General features: G+C 40.5%; 2 protein-coding genes across 5 annotated transcripts in view; one reads left to right on the top strand and one right to left on the bottom strand.

Annotated features, from left to right (window-relative positions):
• Positions 1 to 19,957, bottom strand: part of LOC142107222 (immunoglobulin superfamily member 1-like) — a 196,929-nt gene that overhangs the window by 109,527 nt on the left and 67,445 nt on the right. The window lies entirely within an intron of this gene.
• The window catches only part of TTYH1 (tweety family member 1), a 110,581-nt gene that overhangs the window by 35,864 nt on the left and 54,760 nt on the right, over positions 1 to 19,957 (top strand). For both annotated transcript variants that reach the window (XM_075190478.1, XM_075190477.1), the window contains exon 2: positions 9,826 to 9,998. In XM_075190478.1, coding sequence (XP_075046579.1) covers positions 9,826 to 9,998 — 173 coding nt within the window. The remainder of the gene's footprint in view (positions 1 to 9,825; positions 9,999 to 19,957) is intronic.

Here is a 19,957-nt window from a genome sequence, read left to right as displayed (position 1 = left end):
TGGTGTAATTGATATAATTAAAGTTATGGATCCTGAGAACACATACATATATTGTAACCGTTTTAGAGGAACAAGTGTCATCTCCTGGGATAGATGGTAGTGTACAGCAGCAGATGAGTCACACAAGTCCTAAGTTCAAAATAAACACCTTGCCTGTCCGTCACCAACTAAACACACATGAACACCTCTCTCTTGTAAAGGACCTTTGTCCCACACAAATACAAAATATAGAGCTAATTGGTCACCATTTGCAGTGTCTCTCAGGAGGCATCCAACCTCCTCCCCAGGTCTGAGCTGAGAGAGTGAATGAGCTGCCTTGCAGCCTTTAAACAACACATCATCAGGTGCAACACCTGATTACTAGCAACTTGCTAGCTTGCTGGAAAGTCTGAAATCAGCCTTATGAATGGAGCCCAACCTTCTCTCTCCATTTATACAGCAGGGACTCTTATACTAGCTCTTCCTATAGCCAAACACACTTTTTGGGAGTTTTTTTGTCAAACACAGACATATATATATATATATATATATATATATATATATATATAGTGGCAAGAGCCCGCTACTGCAGAAGCGCACGCATACAACTTCTTCCTTTTTATGGTTCTTTATTGTCAGGATGGTAATAATGTTTTGACACCGTATACTTGCACAACAATTATGGAGACCCTCAACGCTTACTATACATAGTCCAGCTCTCTGTCCAGATCAGCCAGCTAGCCCAGCGTCGATCTCCCTGAACAATGAGAAAAGAAGGGTTTTATTCCTGACACTCCTCCCACAGGCCTAGCTTGATGGACAGGTGACACACCCACCTTCTCTTTAAAAGGAAACACCCATCCCTGGCTCTGTTTAGACTAGCAGACCCACCCTGTCTGTTTGCTGAGAGGAAGCAGCTTTTAAATCATGTAAGTAAACCAATTTTAAACTACACATATGTTTTTACCTGGTATAATCTCCACCTAGGTACATAACTGTGCCAATGTTTTACTCTACTTCCCTGCTTTCTCTGCATATTGCCAGCTAAATGCCTCCTTTTGTTACTATATATATATATATATATATATATATATATATATATATATATACACATATACATATACATATAGGGATGAAAATTTTCATGGGGGGGCAAAAGGCCAAGGACAATGGGGCTTGGAGCCCCTTTTTCTTGCATTTGGTACCACGTTTTTCGATAGTTCTAACAGTCACTGTAGATATACAAAGACCCCCAATTCTATGTTCATTTTTGTCAGTGCTTCAGGTGTTGACAAAAATGTATTTTGTTGTGTACATTGAGTACATTATTAAATGAATTCCTCTTGGTTGGCAACATCACTCTTTTTCCTGTCACACAAGCCTGCAGTCTTGGAATCACCCTTGAATCAGCCCTCAGCTTTACCCCTCATAGCCAGTCCCTCACCAAATCCTGCCATTTCCCCCTCTGTAACATCATGAAAATTCATCCCTTCCTCTCTCAGGAAGCAACCAAAATCCTGGTCCATTCACTCATCATTTCTTGTCTCGCCTATTGCAACATCCCTGTCACTGGCCTTCCCGACCCTCACATTTCTGACCTTCAAACCATACAGAATGCTGCGGCTAGGCTCATCTTCCTCTCCTACCACATCTCTTCTGCTTCTCCTAAATCCCTTCATTGGCTCCCTATCCATTTCAGAATTCAGTTCAGGCTCCTTACCCTCACTTACAAAGCCCTTATAAACACCTGACTCTCCCCCAACTTTCAGTCCTTCAACGCTCACTCAAAATGCACCTTTTTAAGTTCGTCTATCCTACCACCTCCTAACCATTCTTTCCATCACCTCCTCTTCCGTTGCTGCCATCTCCATTTTCTCCCAGGTGGCCCTATTGTCTTCTCACCACCTCCCCTCTAGAATGTAAACTCTCGCAGGCAGGGCCCTCTTTACCTATTGTCCCACATCTGTCTACTGTCCCTCGTACGTCTAGTCCCGTCTTTTGCTGCACTCTGTGTGAGTCCCCATAGCATTACTCATACTTATATGTATTACCTCTTCTATTTGTTACTTGCTTCTGCATCCAGCACTACGGAATCTGTGACGCTTTATAAATAAATAAATAATAATAATAATAATAATAATAATAATAATAATAATACCAATTAGTTCAATAGCTGTAAGAAAGATATATAAATTCAATTGTTCATCTTAAATATTTACATTTTTCATAGTAATTAACCTAGTTTTTATTCAGATTTGATTGACAGCCTAATCTCATTTGATTGGGAGTATTTGTAAATCTATAGTCACTGCCTCACTGGTTATGGTCTGTGCTATAAATTTAAATTGCTTTATCTCATGTTTGTTACTGGACGCACCGCACGAAATTCAGGATAAACATAAAGTGAATAGTTGTTCATCATCAATACAGGTTATTTATTAAATGTTTATGAACGCAACACTTAGGGCTAGATTTACTAAGCTGCGGGTTTGGAAAAGTGGGATTGTTGCCTATAGCAACCAATCAGATTCTACCTGTCATTTTGTAGAAGGTATTAAATAAATGAAAGCTAGAATCTGATTGGTTGCTATAGGCAACATCCCCACTTTTTCAAACCCGCAGCTTAGTAAATCTAGCCCTTAGAGTTTTTTAAATAAACAAATCAACCAATCTGTATTACATCTACTATATTAAAGAACATTTGTTACTTATACTAAAACAATCTATCATTTAATAAAGTTTCACAGTCTTTGCCCACCCAACAGAAATCATGGGGGGGCAACTGCAACATTTGCATTTTGTAATAGTCAGATGAATCCTTATATGTCTTGATATAAAATATCTATTTAGCAGGGCCAAATTAAACAGAAGTGCAATGTTGATAGATGAATTCTCCAAGCATGAATGTGATGTATCAACATGACTAATTTTATTTTATGCAGCACAATATTCCATCTGTGATCCATTCATTATAGTCATGCAAAGAGGAGATCACATTTCCAATCTAACTTTTATTCTACCCGTTTCTACTTTTAAATGAAACTCTGTTCAACAAAAGGTGTTAACGTTTAAAATAAATGAATTGCAAGAAGTGAGAAGTGTACTAAGCATAGATAAGAATTATATTTATATTTAATAAAATGAAAAAAGATTGACTTCATCCTTACGTAAAAGAAATGTATATTTCAGAAATATCCTTCTACTTCATAAAATAATTACAATCTCATTTTTCGGAGCTGCTTCAGTCAGGATTTATCATTATCTAATTTCAACTGTTGAACATGAATAGCTTCTTGACTGATACTGAAGAAGCACAACTAGAAATGGGAGGTGGTTACACATACCTGACAATCTTTTGGATCTCCCCTCTGGGAGATTCTGTTGCCGAGTGTGAGGGGCGTAGCAGAGCAGATTACGTCATCAGGGGCTAGGATGATGCAATTCGCTGTGAATTGTGTCATTAGCCTCCGCCCCTATCCACTGCACAAGAGAAGTGGGCAGACGCGAGAGGTAACACTGCTCTCTCGGGAGTCTCCCGTATAATCCAGGAGAGTAGCCAACTATGTGGTTACATCAGCATTTTTTGGAACATTGGGACTGATGCGAAACTGGAGTAACGTTCTCTTAAATAAGAGCATGGAAATTAGTGTATTTCTATCAATATGCAATGCCGTATACATCCGGTTCTGCATCAGCAGCTTATTTGCCAACTTACAGTAAGTCATCATCATCAGCGCACTTGCCCTATAGCACAGAGTCAAACCGAGGGAGGGTTCCTAGTGCCTGGAAACCCCCCTCCAAGCCTGGGGCACTGTATAATTGAGGTGGCTTGACCCTGCCCCCGCTTCACACGGCTCTGCTTGAAAAGGGAGAGCTGGGTGCACCTAACAGTAGTGCACGCAGCATTGCCCATGTATATTATGGGGATAGGGAGAGTTGGAGAGCAGCCAAGCACTGTCTAATATTATAGCCACCATGCTGGTCATGCACGGTCGACGTGGTTTGGAAACCCCCCTCTACAAATCCTGCGTTTGCCCCGTAGCAGGTGCAAAAGATACACCTCCTAACAGGCATATATGTGTGTTTCTGCAGGTCTGCATGAGCCGTATTTGCGAGAAATACATTTAGTGAAGTTGGCCTGTGATTACATACCCCTTCTCTCCCCTGTTCTACCTCTCCAGGCATAGGTGGGCGTAAGACTTGCCTGCATAGAAGCATATGCGTGCGCCCACTTTTTGGGCATATGCAGAGTGATTTCACAAAAGATACATTACTCAAACTGGCATGCGTCCCACTTTGCACCAGCCTCATTGTCTTTATGTCTGTTACTATGTTACAATCCATACAAAATGTACATGCAGTTGTGTACTCTATAGGCTAGTTTTGTTACCTGCATTTACCAAACTACAGGGTGATTCAAAAGTCGCAGTACACCCTTTTATTTCAAAAACTCTACAGGAATTGGGCCGATTGGCCGATTTCAAGATGGCGCCCATGTTTGGTACATACCGTAAAAGATAGACCACGTCACCCATACCTTACTGGAGTATTCAGGTTTCCCAATTTCCTGTAGAGTTTTTGAAATAAAAGGGTGTACTGCGACTTTTGAATCACCCTGTATTGTGTTTTAGTGCATTTTTGTTTATATCTGTCATGTGCATAATTCAGTGCTGCATTTTATAGTTATTTAAGATCTCAATGTTGCCAATAAAGACATGCGTTTTAATGAGATGTTTTCACGTGTTTTTTTGTTTATAAGAATAAATGCAGGAAAACATTTAGAAGCTCAATACTTCAATATTCTAAAGAAAACACAATCATAGGTCACCCATGTAGAATGCGTAAGAAACATACTAATGTAAAACAAGCATGTGGACAGCATATAGACACATTCTTTAGTCGATGGAAACAACTGGCCAATTTCACATGCTGCTCACGTTCAGTCATGTGACCACCGCCCTGGCAAGGCATACTCCTCTGATGTTAAGCCTACCAGACTATCATAATAAGTCATATAATTCACTTAGGAATATCTAGCCCTTTTAGAAACAGTAAAAATGAATTATTTTTTTTTAAAACAACTTCCATTACAATTTCATTTCTGCTAAATATCCCCGGTTTCCAGGGCTAGTTCAAGGTCCTAAAGATTTCCTTATGATTTTTTTTTTTTTGTGCTTATATTCCAATATTTATAAACTTTTACTGAAACATTAATTTTACTTACAACATGCAATTCTACTCTCTGGGCTTCTTATGCTGGTATTTATTAAATAGTTGTAAGTAATAAACACTAACTATCATCATCATCATCATTTATTTATACAGTGCCAATATATTACGTAACGCTTTACACACCACATGATAGTCATGTTTAGTGATCATGACTGTTGCTCCAAGTTCTCCCGTCCATAGGTAAAAGGTGTAGTAGGATAGGAAATTGCACAGAGTCAGCTTTTCATGAGTACTATTCCATCTTTACCTTTTGTCAAATCACATCACGTCAACACGTTATGGTGTTACTTTATACCATCAATATACACACAGGTGTGGGGTATATAAATCCAATCCTAGAATAGTCTGCAAACCACATTGTACAACAAGTATATAGTCTGAATGAAGGGATTCTGCGCCACCTTATGGTCGTCCAAGGTACTGCATTGTTTTGTGTTTTGTTTATATTTGCTGAGCAGCTTTTGTGCAATATCTTGTGGCTTGGTTGTATTTAAGCACCTGCTATCCACCCATAAATATAACAGTTGGTCAAAATGCTATACTTTAACCCACTGTTTCCTAACTCCAGTCCTCAGGGACCCCTAACAGTGCAGGTTTTCCAGGTGACCAGTGAAATAATTAGTATCACCTGTGGATCTTTCAAAATGTGTCAGTTAATAATGAATACACCTGTGTTCCAGCAAAGAGATATGGAAAACATGCACTGTTAGGGGTCCCTGAGGACTGGAGTTGGAAAACACCGCGGTTTAACCTGTGGAGCATTTAAATCCATGGATATGCTTAGACAGATTTAAGGCAAACTCCAGCTGGCTAAGATATAACTTGAAATTCCAGATTTCTGCATTAATAAAACATAAACTATTTATATAAAAATATTAACATCTACGTTTAAAGGAGAAGGATGCAGTGTTTGTAATGTTATTTTAATTGGTGACATTGTTGCTGTTGTTGTTGGAGAGCATTTTTTTTTTGCTTGTGCTGAATCAAATATGGAATTTCTCATCAAAACACGTAACAGTGCGTTCTCTGTATACAATAATCTTAAACCAGATATGTAACTCTCAATACACGTTTCTTAATAAAAACATTAAAAAGCAGCCGTGTAGCGGTGTATTCTGGAAAAGTGAATCAAGTATAATTAGAGAAGAGAGAGAGAGAGAGAGATCTCGGAAGAAGGGAGCCTTTAATGCATTAATTGTCATTCAGTTTCCAAACTACAATGTTGACCCAGTTTTTCAGCAGACGGCTTTGATACACAACTTTGTAGGGCCATTATACACAGTGTAGTTTTCAAACACAATTCCTGTTTACATTCAGAATTACGATGACTATTCTGGATGATTTAGTGGCTGCCCTCACTATCTGCTCTTACTAAGTGCTTCAAGCGTCCAATTCAGCAGCATGCCAAGTGTGAGTCATATAAATTACTCATTCTCAAAGTCATTGCCTTTGTATCAGCAGGTATAGCATGAAGTTTATTAAATGGGTCAAGTTTTGAGAAATCTTATTTTGGTCATTGCAATTTCTGTCACTTGACTCAAATGCATTAAATTAATAATATTTTCTCAGTTAAAGTATAGTACATTATTATTATTATTATTATCATAGATACATACATAAAACAGGGACATACAAGGTAGACAAAATAAACTCAGACATGAAAACAAAGGGTATGAAGGATCCTGCTCATTAGAACTTATATTCATGGTGGCTCAGTGGTTAGCACTTCTGCCTCACAGCACTGGGGTCATGAGTTCAATTCCCGACCATGGCCTTATCTGTGTGGAGATTGTATGTTCTCCCTGTGTTTGCGTGGGTTTCCTCCGGGTGCTCCGGTTTCCTCCCACACTGGTAGGTTAATTGCCTGCTATTAAATTGACCCTAGTCTGTGTGTGTGTGTGTGTGTGTGTGTGTGTGTGTGTTAGGGAATTTAGACTGTAAGCTCTAATGGGGCAGGGACTGATGTGAGTGAGTTCTCTGTACAGCGCTGCGGAATTAGTGGCGCTATATAAATAAATAAATGATGATGGTGATTCTAAGTGGAAGAGGGCACAGCTGAAACAAGAGAAGTGAGTGTGGCTTAGAGTGGCGATTGGGACAGCTGTGAGGGTGTATTAGTAGGAATAGTGTCATCAGGGATAAGGTCATTATATAATAATAATAATAATAATAATAATAATAATATTAATAATAATAGTACATTAATAATGTCAGGGGAGACCAGGAAAGAAGGAGCCCAGAATCCCATCTAACGATGTAGTAATAATACCAGCGGAGAGCCAGCACCCAGCTGTACAGAACTACTAGTGGTAAATGTCAGCTAATTACAAATAGAAAAGCATTAAAACATCGAGTCTATAAGAGGCACAGTGGTGTTTTTATGTTCTCCCTGTGTTTCCGTGGTAGGTTTGAAGTGTGCAGTAAAGAATCTAGACTATAAACTCCCCTGAGGAAGAGACTGATAAACATGATTAGTCATTCTCTGTAAAGTGCTGCATAAAATGTTAACAGGGGCAGGCTGGGGCGAGTGGCAGGGGGCATCTGTCCCCGGGGCCGATCCGTCTGACCACTGTTCGGGCCGGCCCCCTCCCCCGTGAATGCACGTTTTCTTTAATATTTACCTGCGGCCGCATTGCTAAACACGCGATGCGGCCGTGTCAGCGCACAGGCGGCCGCATCACATGACAGGCGACGTGGCCGCGTCTTCAATGACGCGGCCGCATCGCGTGTCATGTGATGCGGCCGCCTGTGTGCCCCCCGGGCTGAGATTCGCCAGCCCGCGCCTGAATGTTAGCGATGTATAATTAAATGTTATTAAAAATAAAGGATGGGGTGGCTTTATGTCTATAGGTTTGTGAAACGGTTTAAGAACACATCAGGGTCCAACCTATCTGACTTACTTAAATATGAAGGCTGCTTATCAAGCTTACATACCGTCGTTCTACTCAATGTGCAAAATATGCGCTGCTCTCATTCCGCTTATGGTCCCTTATCCTCCCGCTGTCTAGCCACCATGTATGAACTGTATATATGGCTGCCCACTTGTCATTCAAAATATAGCGTTAACGTAGGAGCAATGATATCACTGTCCCTATCATAAAGGAGCCCCGATTAACTTCCCTAGAACATGATGCTCTATTGTAATAATAATGATGAACGTGGAAGCTGTATACAGCAGCTGACTCTTTCAGTGTCTGTGCGATATATCTTTTTGGTTACCTTCTAATTTAAAACTAGTTTTCCTATCATTACATCTCTTTATGCAGTTTCATTGGAGTACATTGGTATTCTCCTAAAAAACATACATGAGCATTGAACCTGCTGATTAAAAGAGAAGGGAATTTGTGAAACAATAGACACCAGAAGCTCGCAACTCATAAGTTGTTCAGCCAATAGGACATAGGCAAACCGAGGGGGGGGGAGGCCTAGTGCCTGGAAACCCCCTCCAAGCCTGGGGCACTGTATAATTGAGGTGGCTGGACCCTGCCCACTCTTCAAACGGCTCTGCTTGAAAAGGGAGAGCTGCACCTAACAGTAGTGCACGCAGCATTGCCCATGTATATTATGGGGATAGGAAGAGTTGGAGAGCAGCCAAGCACTGTCTAAAATTATAGCCACACCCCCATGCATGCTGGCCACTTCCAGTGGCGGCGTGGTGTGGACACCCCCCTCTACAAATCCTGCGTTTGCCCCTGTAGGAGTACAGTAACTTGTCAGGTGCATAGCTTGAATGATGCTCATGTGGTCACTTGGGTCCTTGAGTGATCTTTGTGTCTTATAAATCACATAAACAAGATAATTTCTAGTTCTAGCTAATTTGTAGCCAAGTAATCTGGTAGTGTTCTCCGGTGAACAGTTATGGGGTTGCGTCACACAGGCGTTTTCCACTTTGCGTTTAAAGCACAGCTTATAATAGGTTCAAATCATGCAGTTTAATTTAATGAGTAAAACGGAGAGAATGTCAAACGAGTAGTTTAATCTCTCGAGCGGTTATTAAACCACTTACAGCAGCATTTCGGACAAGTGTCCAAAGCACTGAATAAAAATGCTCTCCAGTAGAAAATATATAATGTTTTGCATAGTCCCTGTCACACGGATTATTTTTAGCACTCATCATGAGCTGTAATAAAAACACTGTAAAAATTGAGCATCAACGCTTCTAAAGCTGCAAACTCGTTAGCGTAAAATGCATCTGTGTGATGCCACCCGTAGCCTTGTTGATTAGTTTTAAAGCCATAGACAGGGAAACATTGACAGGATCACATAAAGTGGTTTTATTGTGTATGTGTTTTGGAGTTTTTTGCCTACACTGTGTACAGAATGAAAGGCAGCGTAATTTTGTGCTGGGAGTTATAGTTGAACCCAACTGCTTATTACTGATACTGAAATATAGGCTTCATAAAACCGTACTCATACATAACACTATTCTGGTTGTGTTACAGTAGCCACTGACAACCACTGGCTCTACAGCTGTTGCGGAACTACAAGTATTTACATGTCGTGCAAGCCAAATGCTGACAAGGCATGCTGGGAATTAGTTCTACGACAGCTGAGGAGCCATCGATTTTACGCTTTGCAGCTCCTAATAATGTTTTTTCTTCTGTTTTTCTCTAGGCTCTTCTTTTCTTAGTCGGCATTGCTGGACTCTGCCTGGCCATCAGCCTTGTCTTAATCTGTGTGTATTTAATCAGATTCTGCTGCTGCAGTTCTCACGAAGAAGACGACTCTAAGAGCAACCGTGTCTGTTGTATTACCTGGAGCTGTGTAGCAGCTGTCATCATATGCTGGTGAGTGCCGACAATGAAGGTATCGCGCTTAATGTACATGGGATTCATTGCTGTGGCGGAAATACCATTGGTGCGGCAGGGAGGGCAGGGCTAGCAAATTTTAGCCTGGGGGGCAGGACTCGACTCAGCAGCCTATTTTAAATGGAAAAAAATGCAGGTGGCCCAGTGAACCGGCCCAAGGTAGACCACTGTGGGACTGGCCCAGGGGGCGGGATGCCCCCCCCCCTGCCCCTGGCGGTAGGTGCGGTGCATCAGGGCCCTTGGAGGTAATGGGGACTGCTGTATGGCAGATGACGAGGGTTGGGGGCCCCGGTTCACTCCTCCCCACTTCCCTTCACCAGGGCCCACAGCTCACTAGTTCTGCCTCTGATTTATTGATATACTGATGCACGACTTGATCACGCTGGTTTTTGCACTAGTCCGACCTTTTTGTCTGCACTTACTTCCTTTGCCCTGGCCCGGGCAGGAAAACTGTAATATGCCCAGCCTGAGGGACCTATTTATTTCTCTTTACATTCGCCACTTTCAATTGTGAGTTGGGTTGAGTTTGAAGATCCTTGGCCCCTAAATCACTTTTTGATCTCCGGGTTCGGGATAGAGGGGCCTGTCGTCTTTTGAGGAGGGCCTGAAGTTCCGTGCCCAATTTTTGCACGTTTTTTTATGTTTTTTCAGATCTTTTGGTGCACACTTTGGTTTTTTGAGTGCACCATTCCAGTCTTTCAATAAAAGAAAAAAAAAAAAAAAAAAAAAAAAAAAGAGTGTTTAGTTTTCTGAAAAGAGCAGTAGAACACAAAATGTATTTTTATAGTTCCAGTAGAAGTTTTCTTGGCTTGCTGCATGTTTAGGATTTGAGGGAGTGAGATAAGAGCGCTTTTAGAACTCTTGGGTATTTTTAGAGCTTGAGGCAGATTTCCGTTTAGGATTTAGTCTTGGATTAGAACTTAAAAGATGGTTATGTAGGGTTAAACCTTGGGATATAATATCAGGGTTACAATTTATATAGACTATTAAGTTAAGGTTAATATAAACATGTGTATATATATATATATTAGTTTATTTTTTAACATACTTTAACAATATTAAACACACATATTTCTATAAAAGTAGCTCTTAGCGGTTATGTAGTTATATTTATAACTGAGGGATTTCCCACATCTTGAACTCAGACCATGGGAAATCCCCTGGTTATAAATACTGCTTAACCGCTAAGGGCTCACTGGTGATAATACTACTGCGATGTCACTTAAGGTTTTTTAAGTTACCAAGATGAGGATCTGTGCCAGCCTGGATCTAGATGAGCAATAAAATGGTGAATTGCAATGAAATTATTTTTTTAATCCGGTGTCTGTGTATTATTTACATTTTCCCTGGTGTACTACAGATCCAAGCAGGCCTTGGGTGCCATGGTATGGCAGCCTTGGGTATGCTGGCACTTGTAGTGTTACAAGTGCCAACATACCCAATCTCTTAATGGCGGTCTGGGCATGTTGGGACCTTAGTGCACCAGACAAAAAGCTTAATTAAATCTATTTTTTACTAAATTAGCCCACACCCACCACTCAAAGGGTGTATGAATAGCCCTAGTGCTTTTCAGCACATGGTTGGTTAATCCTAGGGGTAGGTCCATTGCTGACTGTTTTGTTTCCCTGCTAAAATGCCATCAGCCTTGGCTGCTACTGGTAATTTTGGATGCACCCATGGTCAATGCCCCATTTTGTCGGTACCAGTCTAGGATGGAAGAACAAGGGCTGGGTATGCGTTTTTAGGGTTCCTGCCCATATTTGTGTTTCTAATTTATTTACTTGTCTTTAAAAACACAGGAAGGTCTGTGCTAGGTTCTTGTTCCAGGGGGAAGCAGCTTCAACAGATACGCCTCCTAGAGGCCTATCAGCGTCTACTTCCTCCTCAGCATAGTATGTAAACATTAACATGCCCTTACTGTACTATGCCTCGGCCTGCCCACCAATTCTCTCCCCGTTCTTCCTCTCTAACCATGCACAGTAAAATTTACGTCCAACTCTACAGTACCCCCATAGTGACAAAATTAAGTAGCAGATGCCATCCTCTGGGGTAGACAATGACACACAGTAACAAAAGCAGTCTGTAACAACTGTTCCGTAGATTGTTTTATTGAGCAATTAATGAGCAAGCAACAGGAAAAATAAAATAAAAAAACAACAACAACATCCTAGCTTGTTTGGCTCTAAATCATATAAACGTCCTCTCATCTTATAGTGGGAACGTAGCATCCAGCTCACAAACACAATGGTTGTATAAGGTTTGTCCCACTTACAATAACAGGTGTCTCTCTCAGTACCAACACCCTTTTATTTAAGGATCACAGTTGCAACGTGTCAATCAACTTGTTGCCTTGACGAAGATAACCCGAACTGACCCAAAAACATTGAAGGCCCACCCACTCTGCTTCATTTACTCCAGGGTCCCTTAAACCAGTTCAAACCATGAAATATACCATCCACTATATTCATCTCTTGACACACACACACACACACACACACACATTTATTATATATATATATATATATATATATATATATATATATATATATATATATATTCAAAATAGTAGTGTGCAGAAATAAAGGCATGTTTGCAGTCTCTGTTATCATTATCATGATTAGATTATCATTCGATTGAACCAAAAATGTTATTATTCTATATAGTGCACTTTCCAAGATATAGGGATAGGGCACCTCTGCCTCCTGCACCATCCTCCTGTTTCTCTGTCTTGACAAAGCCATGACATGTACCATTTTATTGGGATTCAGAGAAAAGTCAAAGCAATTCTGTGAATCCAGGAGCACAATGAAATGCTGAGATGTTAACCACTTGCTTGTAGACACTGCGGGACAAAATGAATTAATGCTTTTATGGAATTACTTTTACAAAGATCAATAAAAAAAACCTTTAAATTCATCCCCATGGTTTGTATCAATTCACTTGAATCCAGTGATATTCGTTCCTGATACATGAGACATGAGCAATATTAGGGGCACACGTTTTTAGACAATTGATAATTTGCATTGCATTGGTTCAGACGATAAAATGGCAGCCTACACTATGGGCTTCAATAGCCTAGCCATCGGTTCATGGTGGTGGTACAAATTTGTGACCCTTGGCATGCTTTGGACCTTGCTTAAACTTTGTATGCCCCTGACCTCTGCCTGTCTATTGAATCACCCGTGTGTTTAACCTGCCCTGAACTCTGGCCAGTCCCTCGGATATCTTGCTCACTACTGACCCATGACCTTTAGACTGTCTCTGGAACCTGCCTCCTGTATTTCGGTTACCCACCACCCTGCGCTACGGTTACCACTGATAAAACTTACTACTCGAGAGTGAAGTCCTGGGGGCATCCGAGTACCTCCGAACATAACCAGTTGTACAGGAAAGGCGGCTGCTTTAGGTGAAGACCTCTATCCTGTCTGGTTCTAAAACTTTATCTAAGTTGCCGTTAGCCCTAACAGGCACATCAAAATTAGACCAACATTCTACCATTTTGGAAAAACCCCTTCCATTAAAAAGAAAATTTCAGTTTTTCTTCTAAAATACTGCTCAGTTTAGCCACTTAAATTTATCATGAGAGTAATAAGACACCTTGGGGTATATTTACTAAACTGCGGGTTTAAAAAAGTGGAGGTGTTGCCTATAGTAACCAATCAGATTCTAGCTTTCATTTATTTAGTGCATTCTACAAAATGACAGCTAGAATCTGATTGGTTGCTATAGGCAACATCTCCACCTTTTCAAACCCACAGCTTAGTAAATATACCCCCTTGACTGTCTTTATAAGGCATTGTTGTGTGTGGGAAGCTTTGTTTTACATGGGTTAAAGTGCACATAAAAATGTTTTTCTCCGCAGAAGTGCAACACAAGGACACAAAATACTTCCCATTAAAAAAGAATAGGACAAACATTGCCAGTTAGGAGCTGGTACAATTATCAAGTCCTTTTACGGAGTGAAAATGACAGCCCTGTACCCAGGGCCGGATTAAGGAAATGGAGGCCCCTGGGCTAAGGGGGCCTCCATTCCCCTGTGAGGGCCTCCCCCCGTGATCAGAGATGATTGCGCGCCCCCCCCCCCCCCTGCGCGCGATCGGAGCTGTCCGAGCTGCCCGCGCCCCCCCCCCCCCCCCCGGCACTTACCTCCTTCTCCGGCTCGCTGTGCTCTCTTTACTGAGGAAATCTCGTGAGAGTGAGACTCACGAGATCTCCTCAGTAAGCAGACTACAGCTCGCCGGAGAAGGACTGCAGGGAAAGTGCTCAGCAGCACTGATCGCGCCGGGGGCGCCCCCACCCCCGACCGATCAATACTGCTGCTGAGCACTATCAAGGGCCCCCTGGATGCCATAGGCCCCTGGGCTGTAGCCCAGTTAGCCCTATGGTTAATCCGGCCCTGCCTGTACCCATCAAGGAACTCCCTTAAAAATACTCCGTTATCTTATTTCAATAATATAACGCCGCAAATTATAATATATTTTGTTCAAACTACTCTACAAAACTAAGCACTTTGCACACACAGGCACTTTGCACACACAGGCAAATATAGAAACATATATACACGTTACAGTGTATGGAAGAGTATACAAGTGCAGTTGTGGTCAGAAATTCTCTCTCTGAATCCCTCTTCAGCTGCTGTAGAAAGTCCAATAACAAAGGCACAAGGCTCCATTTGTTCCCTGGTTCTAGAAGGCACTGGGGCTTTGTTGTCTCTGTCTTCCCAGCAGTAATAGCCATACACATCTTGTTCTCATTTCTCCTATTCCTGAAGACTTTCCTTTATTCCTTCTTAACACCACATTCTCATGGCTTGTACTTGATCATTTTGCACCCCTTGGGTTGATTTAATCGATTTTGAGCTTCCATATTCCAGAAAATAGATTGTAAATGTATATAATATTGTGATTCATAATCTGGACTAGTAGCAATCATTTGTGAGATCACTCAAGTGTACCTATTTTCTATTCCCCAATATACCTTTAATTTCACCTTGTCCCTGTGTACTATTTTGTTTTTATTTATGTTTTGTATGTCTTCACCCCTCCTCCCATCTTTCAATATATTGATCTTTGGTCGGATTTAATAATAACACATTAGCGGGTGATCTTTACATACCTAGACCTATATCACCATTATCATTTATTTATATAGCATGAATAATTCTGCAGCATTGTACAGAGAACGCACTCACATCAGTCCCTGTCACAATAGAGCTTACAGTCGAAATTAACCTAACACACACACACAGGCAGACTAGGGTCAATTTGATAGCAGCCAATTGACCTACTAGTATGTTTTTGAATTGTGGGAGGAAACCAGAGTGCTCGGAGGAAACCAACGCAAAACAGTGATGTCAATTCTGTGGAACAGTTCAGAACTAGAGATGCTCAGGCACGGTTTTACGAAAACCGAAATTCTCCCCCGAACACCGCCAATCTGAGTATCGAGCTAAGTCGGCTCGGTACTTTTCCGCTTCCTTGGATCTGAATTGAGTCAAACCTTCATCATTGTGTTGTTGGACTTCGCGAGCTTTGGATTCCATAAGTACCTCCCCCCAGGAGATCCAGCGCCATTGCTCACACAGAAACAGGGGTAGCAGTGTCCTTGTCACTCTCCATTCTCCAGTGCCATTGCTCAGTGCCATTGCTCATACAGAAACAGGAGGGGTAGCAGTGTTTTTGTCACTTGACAAAAATTGACTCGAAATGACAATAATGTACAAACAGAAAAGAGCCAAATTATGTGATTTTAGCATTTTTTTTTAATTATTTTTTAAAATACAGATCCAAAACCAAAATAAAAACCGAAACAGGTGAGAGCGGTTTTGCCAAAACCAAAAACCAATACAGATCCAAAACCAAAACCAAAACACAGGGGTCAGTGAACATCCCTATTCAGAACAGCCATTTTATGCATACCAAAAGTCATTGTAAATAATGACTCCCTAATGTATTAAAAAGGAAGCAAACCGCACTGTAGTTTTACATGTTCCTGCCAGTACGATTTACTACAGAACCATTTCCTGCCAGTGCAATTTAAATGACCATTTTTATGGTCCAAATCTTTACCAAGAAAAAAAGTCTCTTCATTTCCAACGCTCTCAGCTGTCCAAAGCTGGATGCATAACAGACAGGAATGTGCGCCGTATTATATAGCTAATATAACCGTAAGCTAACAGAAAGCATATTGTTTCTACAATGATAGAGCTCAATGCTGTCCATTACCAGCACAAAAGTTTGTTCGTGGTAATATGGCTATTATTTGAAATATGGTGACTTAGGTAGAACTCAAGACTACAGGTCTCCCGTACTCCAGGGAGAGAAGACCATTCTCCCGCATCTGCTCCTAGGTGAAGTTGGCAGGACAGGGGCCTTAATAACGCAATTCTCAGTGAATCGTATCATTTTAGCCCCAACGCTCAAATGACGCATTTACATCATAATTACACATATTCCTCTACAGACAAATATTTTAATTAAACAGCTTTGTGTTCGTTTTGTGTTCTTTGAAGAGACATTATTACAACGTGACTATAAGTGGAATGGATGTACAGCATATACAGCTGGATGAGTGTGATGATTACAAATGTCACTTAAATCAACAATTGTCCCCTTAGACCTGTGTTCTGTTCCTGCCTTGTTCCAAGCTGCTTTCTAAACCTTGTGCATTGTGAAGTTCTTTTCAGCAATACTGTAAGAGGTTTTGCAATTCATGTAATAACCAGTCAGAAATATTCGTCGGGTGCGAGCGACCCTCCTTTCTATTCTTAGGTCCACATTTGCAAGACTGGAGGTTATAGGGGAATAGATTGGGTCAACAAGAGCACAGCACCGAGCTGTGCCACAAGAGCGTTCTGTGAAAGAATGATGGGGAGCGAATGTTTGGCCTCCTGCAGGAACAAGAGCCCCATTCAAATAACAGCACAATATTCACAAGCTTAAACAATGCATTCTCTGTCCAACCAGTCTAAAGAGACCAGAGGGGTGATGCAGGCTGTGGATGAATTTAAATTAAATAAAGCATAAAAGAAAACCTCTCATTTCTTTTTTTGCACATTTTAGGACTTTGTATAAAATAGAGGAGCATTCTAACAATGTGGCTATATTTAAATCAGCTTGACTGTATATATTTCATGTCTGTTGTTATGTACATAAACATAACAATAGAGGTGCACACAATAGATCAAGTAGTTATTTACAATCTTCAGTACACTGAGAAAAAATAATATTTCAAGTGAGGCTTATTCTACAGGGTAATATTGTCTTTATGTCTCACTGGGACTGCAATATGCTACAGTTGAAGGGCCTGAGTCCTTGAGGAGAGCAAAGCGTAAAAAAGGAGTAACTTTGACCCTGGACAAAACCATGATGCATTGGAGGGGGAGGTAAATTTAAAATGTGGGGACAGATTTATAGTTGGTGTAGGGCATGTCCTAGATCAGTGTTGGCTAACCTGTGACACTCCAGGTGTTTGTGAAACTACAAGTCCCAGCATACCCTTACAGTAATAAGCTGCTATATATTGGCAAAGCATGCTGGGACTTGTAGTTTCACAACACATGGTGTGTCACAGGTTAGCCAACACTGTCCTAGATCATCTTTAAATTTCAGTGTAAAAATAAAGCTATCAAGTATTTGTGTGTTAGATGAAAAAAACAGCCAGTATTTAACCTATGTGCAAAAATAATAAACTAATTTGCACCCCTTGCATTGTAACATAGTTTGTCCCGGAGGACATTTACTCCTTTTTTTGCCTTACTTTCCTTAATGACTCAGGCCTGAGGTGTTTTTATGGCAATTTGAAATCACCATCACTGTCTATAGAGAGCTTTGATGTTCAAATAGTGGACCCCACCAGGGAATTTATGTTTACGTATGTGTCACAGCTAATGGTCAGCAGGAACGCTGTGTCAGCATTCAATCAAAATTCACTCTAAACAGCAGTGTTGTTTTCAGCCCATAAAATAATCGACAAGTGTTAAAGTATTAAAATAACTGTCTCCACCATGTAGAACTTCAATTGGGTTTGAGTTGTTTATTTCTGCATGCAGGTAAAGTTTAAATATAATATATACTTTATCATGACCTAGTGTTACCTGTCTAGTGGACTTCGATAAATCTGTGAACTAGAGAGAAGGTTACAAAATTGTTTCATAGGGATTACTGGACTGCAGTAGGACAATCAAACACTGCCACGATATGAACATGACATTCATCCAATCAGGGCCATCTTAACAACATTATGGTTCCCCGGCAAAGCAGTACACCGGGGCCCCTACTACATATATATATATATATATATATATATATATATATATATATATGAGAGAGAGATATAGATGTATAGAGATACAGATATAGATATATAGAGATAGAAATAGATAGATGTACTTGCTCAGTGACCCTTGAAGGTTTTTTTTGCAGGTTTTTTCTTTCTTATTTATTCTAATTAAGAGCCCTGCATATAGGGCCCCCTTGTCTGTGGGGCCCCCGGGCACCTGCCCATCGTGCCCAATGGAAAAGATGGCCCTGCATCTAATGTAGTTTCTAGAAATACCTGAAGGTGCACTATGTGACCTGTTCTACAGAGAGGTTCTGAAAGAACAGCTCCCTCGGTAACCTCAGTCTTTTGTCGATTTTATTTCCAATTCCATTTTAAATTGTAGAGGGAATTTGACAAAGAGCAAACAAATAATGAAAGAGGATTGACTGTGCTTACTAACATACAAAATGTTGTTAAACACTTGAGTTAAACATATCGGGGCTTATTCATCAAGGAACGTAAACGCTGACACATGCTGTATTTTGCGTTAAACCGTTCTGCGCATGCCCAGAACCGGACTATATGACACCGCACACAGCAACATCAAATTCATCTTCAACTTTGAAAAAAAAAAAAAAAAAAAAAAAATCATTTTTATATTTTAACAATTTTGTCATTGATGACTATTTTATTAACAGGTGATAATCATTGATTTTTTTTTCTGTGCATTGTTTTGGGACTTTATATTCCACATATGTATTTGAAGAAAAATGCAATGTACTGTCTGTTAGAGAGAGCGCAACTAGATCTGTTTTCAACAACAATTTATATACGTTTTTACATAAACGCATTTTACGTTCCTTTTCCGTGTCTTAATGAATCAGAGCCATTATTTGTAGGAGTTGTAGGAAATTAATAACAAACCCTAAATCAATTCTGGGTTAATATTATTATATTGGGGATCTTGGGTCATAATTTGCACCAGTCACTATTTATGAGCATGGTAAGGAAAGAATGCAGCTATTAATGCACATTTTAACCCGATGGTAATGCATGGCTTGTAGACTGCTGATATTGACATTAACAGGAACAAATACTTAACATTTCTTTTAAAATATAGCCCCTAACCGTTGGCTCGCCAAGGACTCGCCAAGTGTGTCTTTGCGAGTCCTTTACACTGTAAAATGATCACTGGGAGAAACAAAACTTATAAAGAAATGGAAGTTGCTCAAATCAATTTATAGGCTATAATTAGGGTGGGGTTATCCTAAAAGGAACAAACACAGACAGATCCCCCCAGCGCACTGCTATAGCCAGCAACAGATCTGCTATTTCTACTGTAGATAAAAATGCTCAGTTGCACACATTTGCAAATGTATGTTGAAGCCACTCACCACTCCACGGTGCTTTTGCTAATAGGGTGGTCCTAACTCTAAACAATGAGAGTCCCATATATTTGGGCCATACATATGTGTTTTTAAATTGAGAGCCAACTTACCAAAGAGATACCCCAGAAACCTCCAAATAGCAATCTAATGTCAGCACTCCCCCTCAGCTACTAATACCAACATGCCTCTCAGACAAATAAAGAAATGGAAGTTGCTCAAATCAATTTATAGGCTATATCAGGTGCATGAAAGGGTGGGGTTATCCTAAAAGGAACAAACACAGACAGA

Source organism: Mixophyes fleayi, chromosome 11 (assembly GCF_038048845.1).
Source record: "Mixophyes fleayi isolate aMixFle1 chromosome 11, aMixFle1.hap1, whole genome shotgun sequence".
Classification (NCBI taxonomy): Eukaryota; Metazoa; Chordata; class Amphibia; order Anura; family Limnodynastidae; genus Mixophyes; species Mixophyes fleayi.
This window is presented reverse-complemented; position numbering and strand designations above follow the sequence as displayed.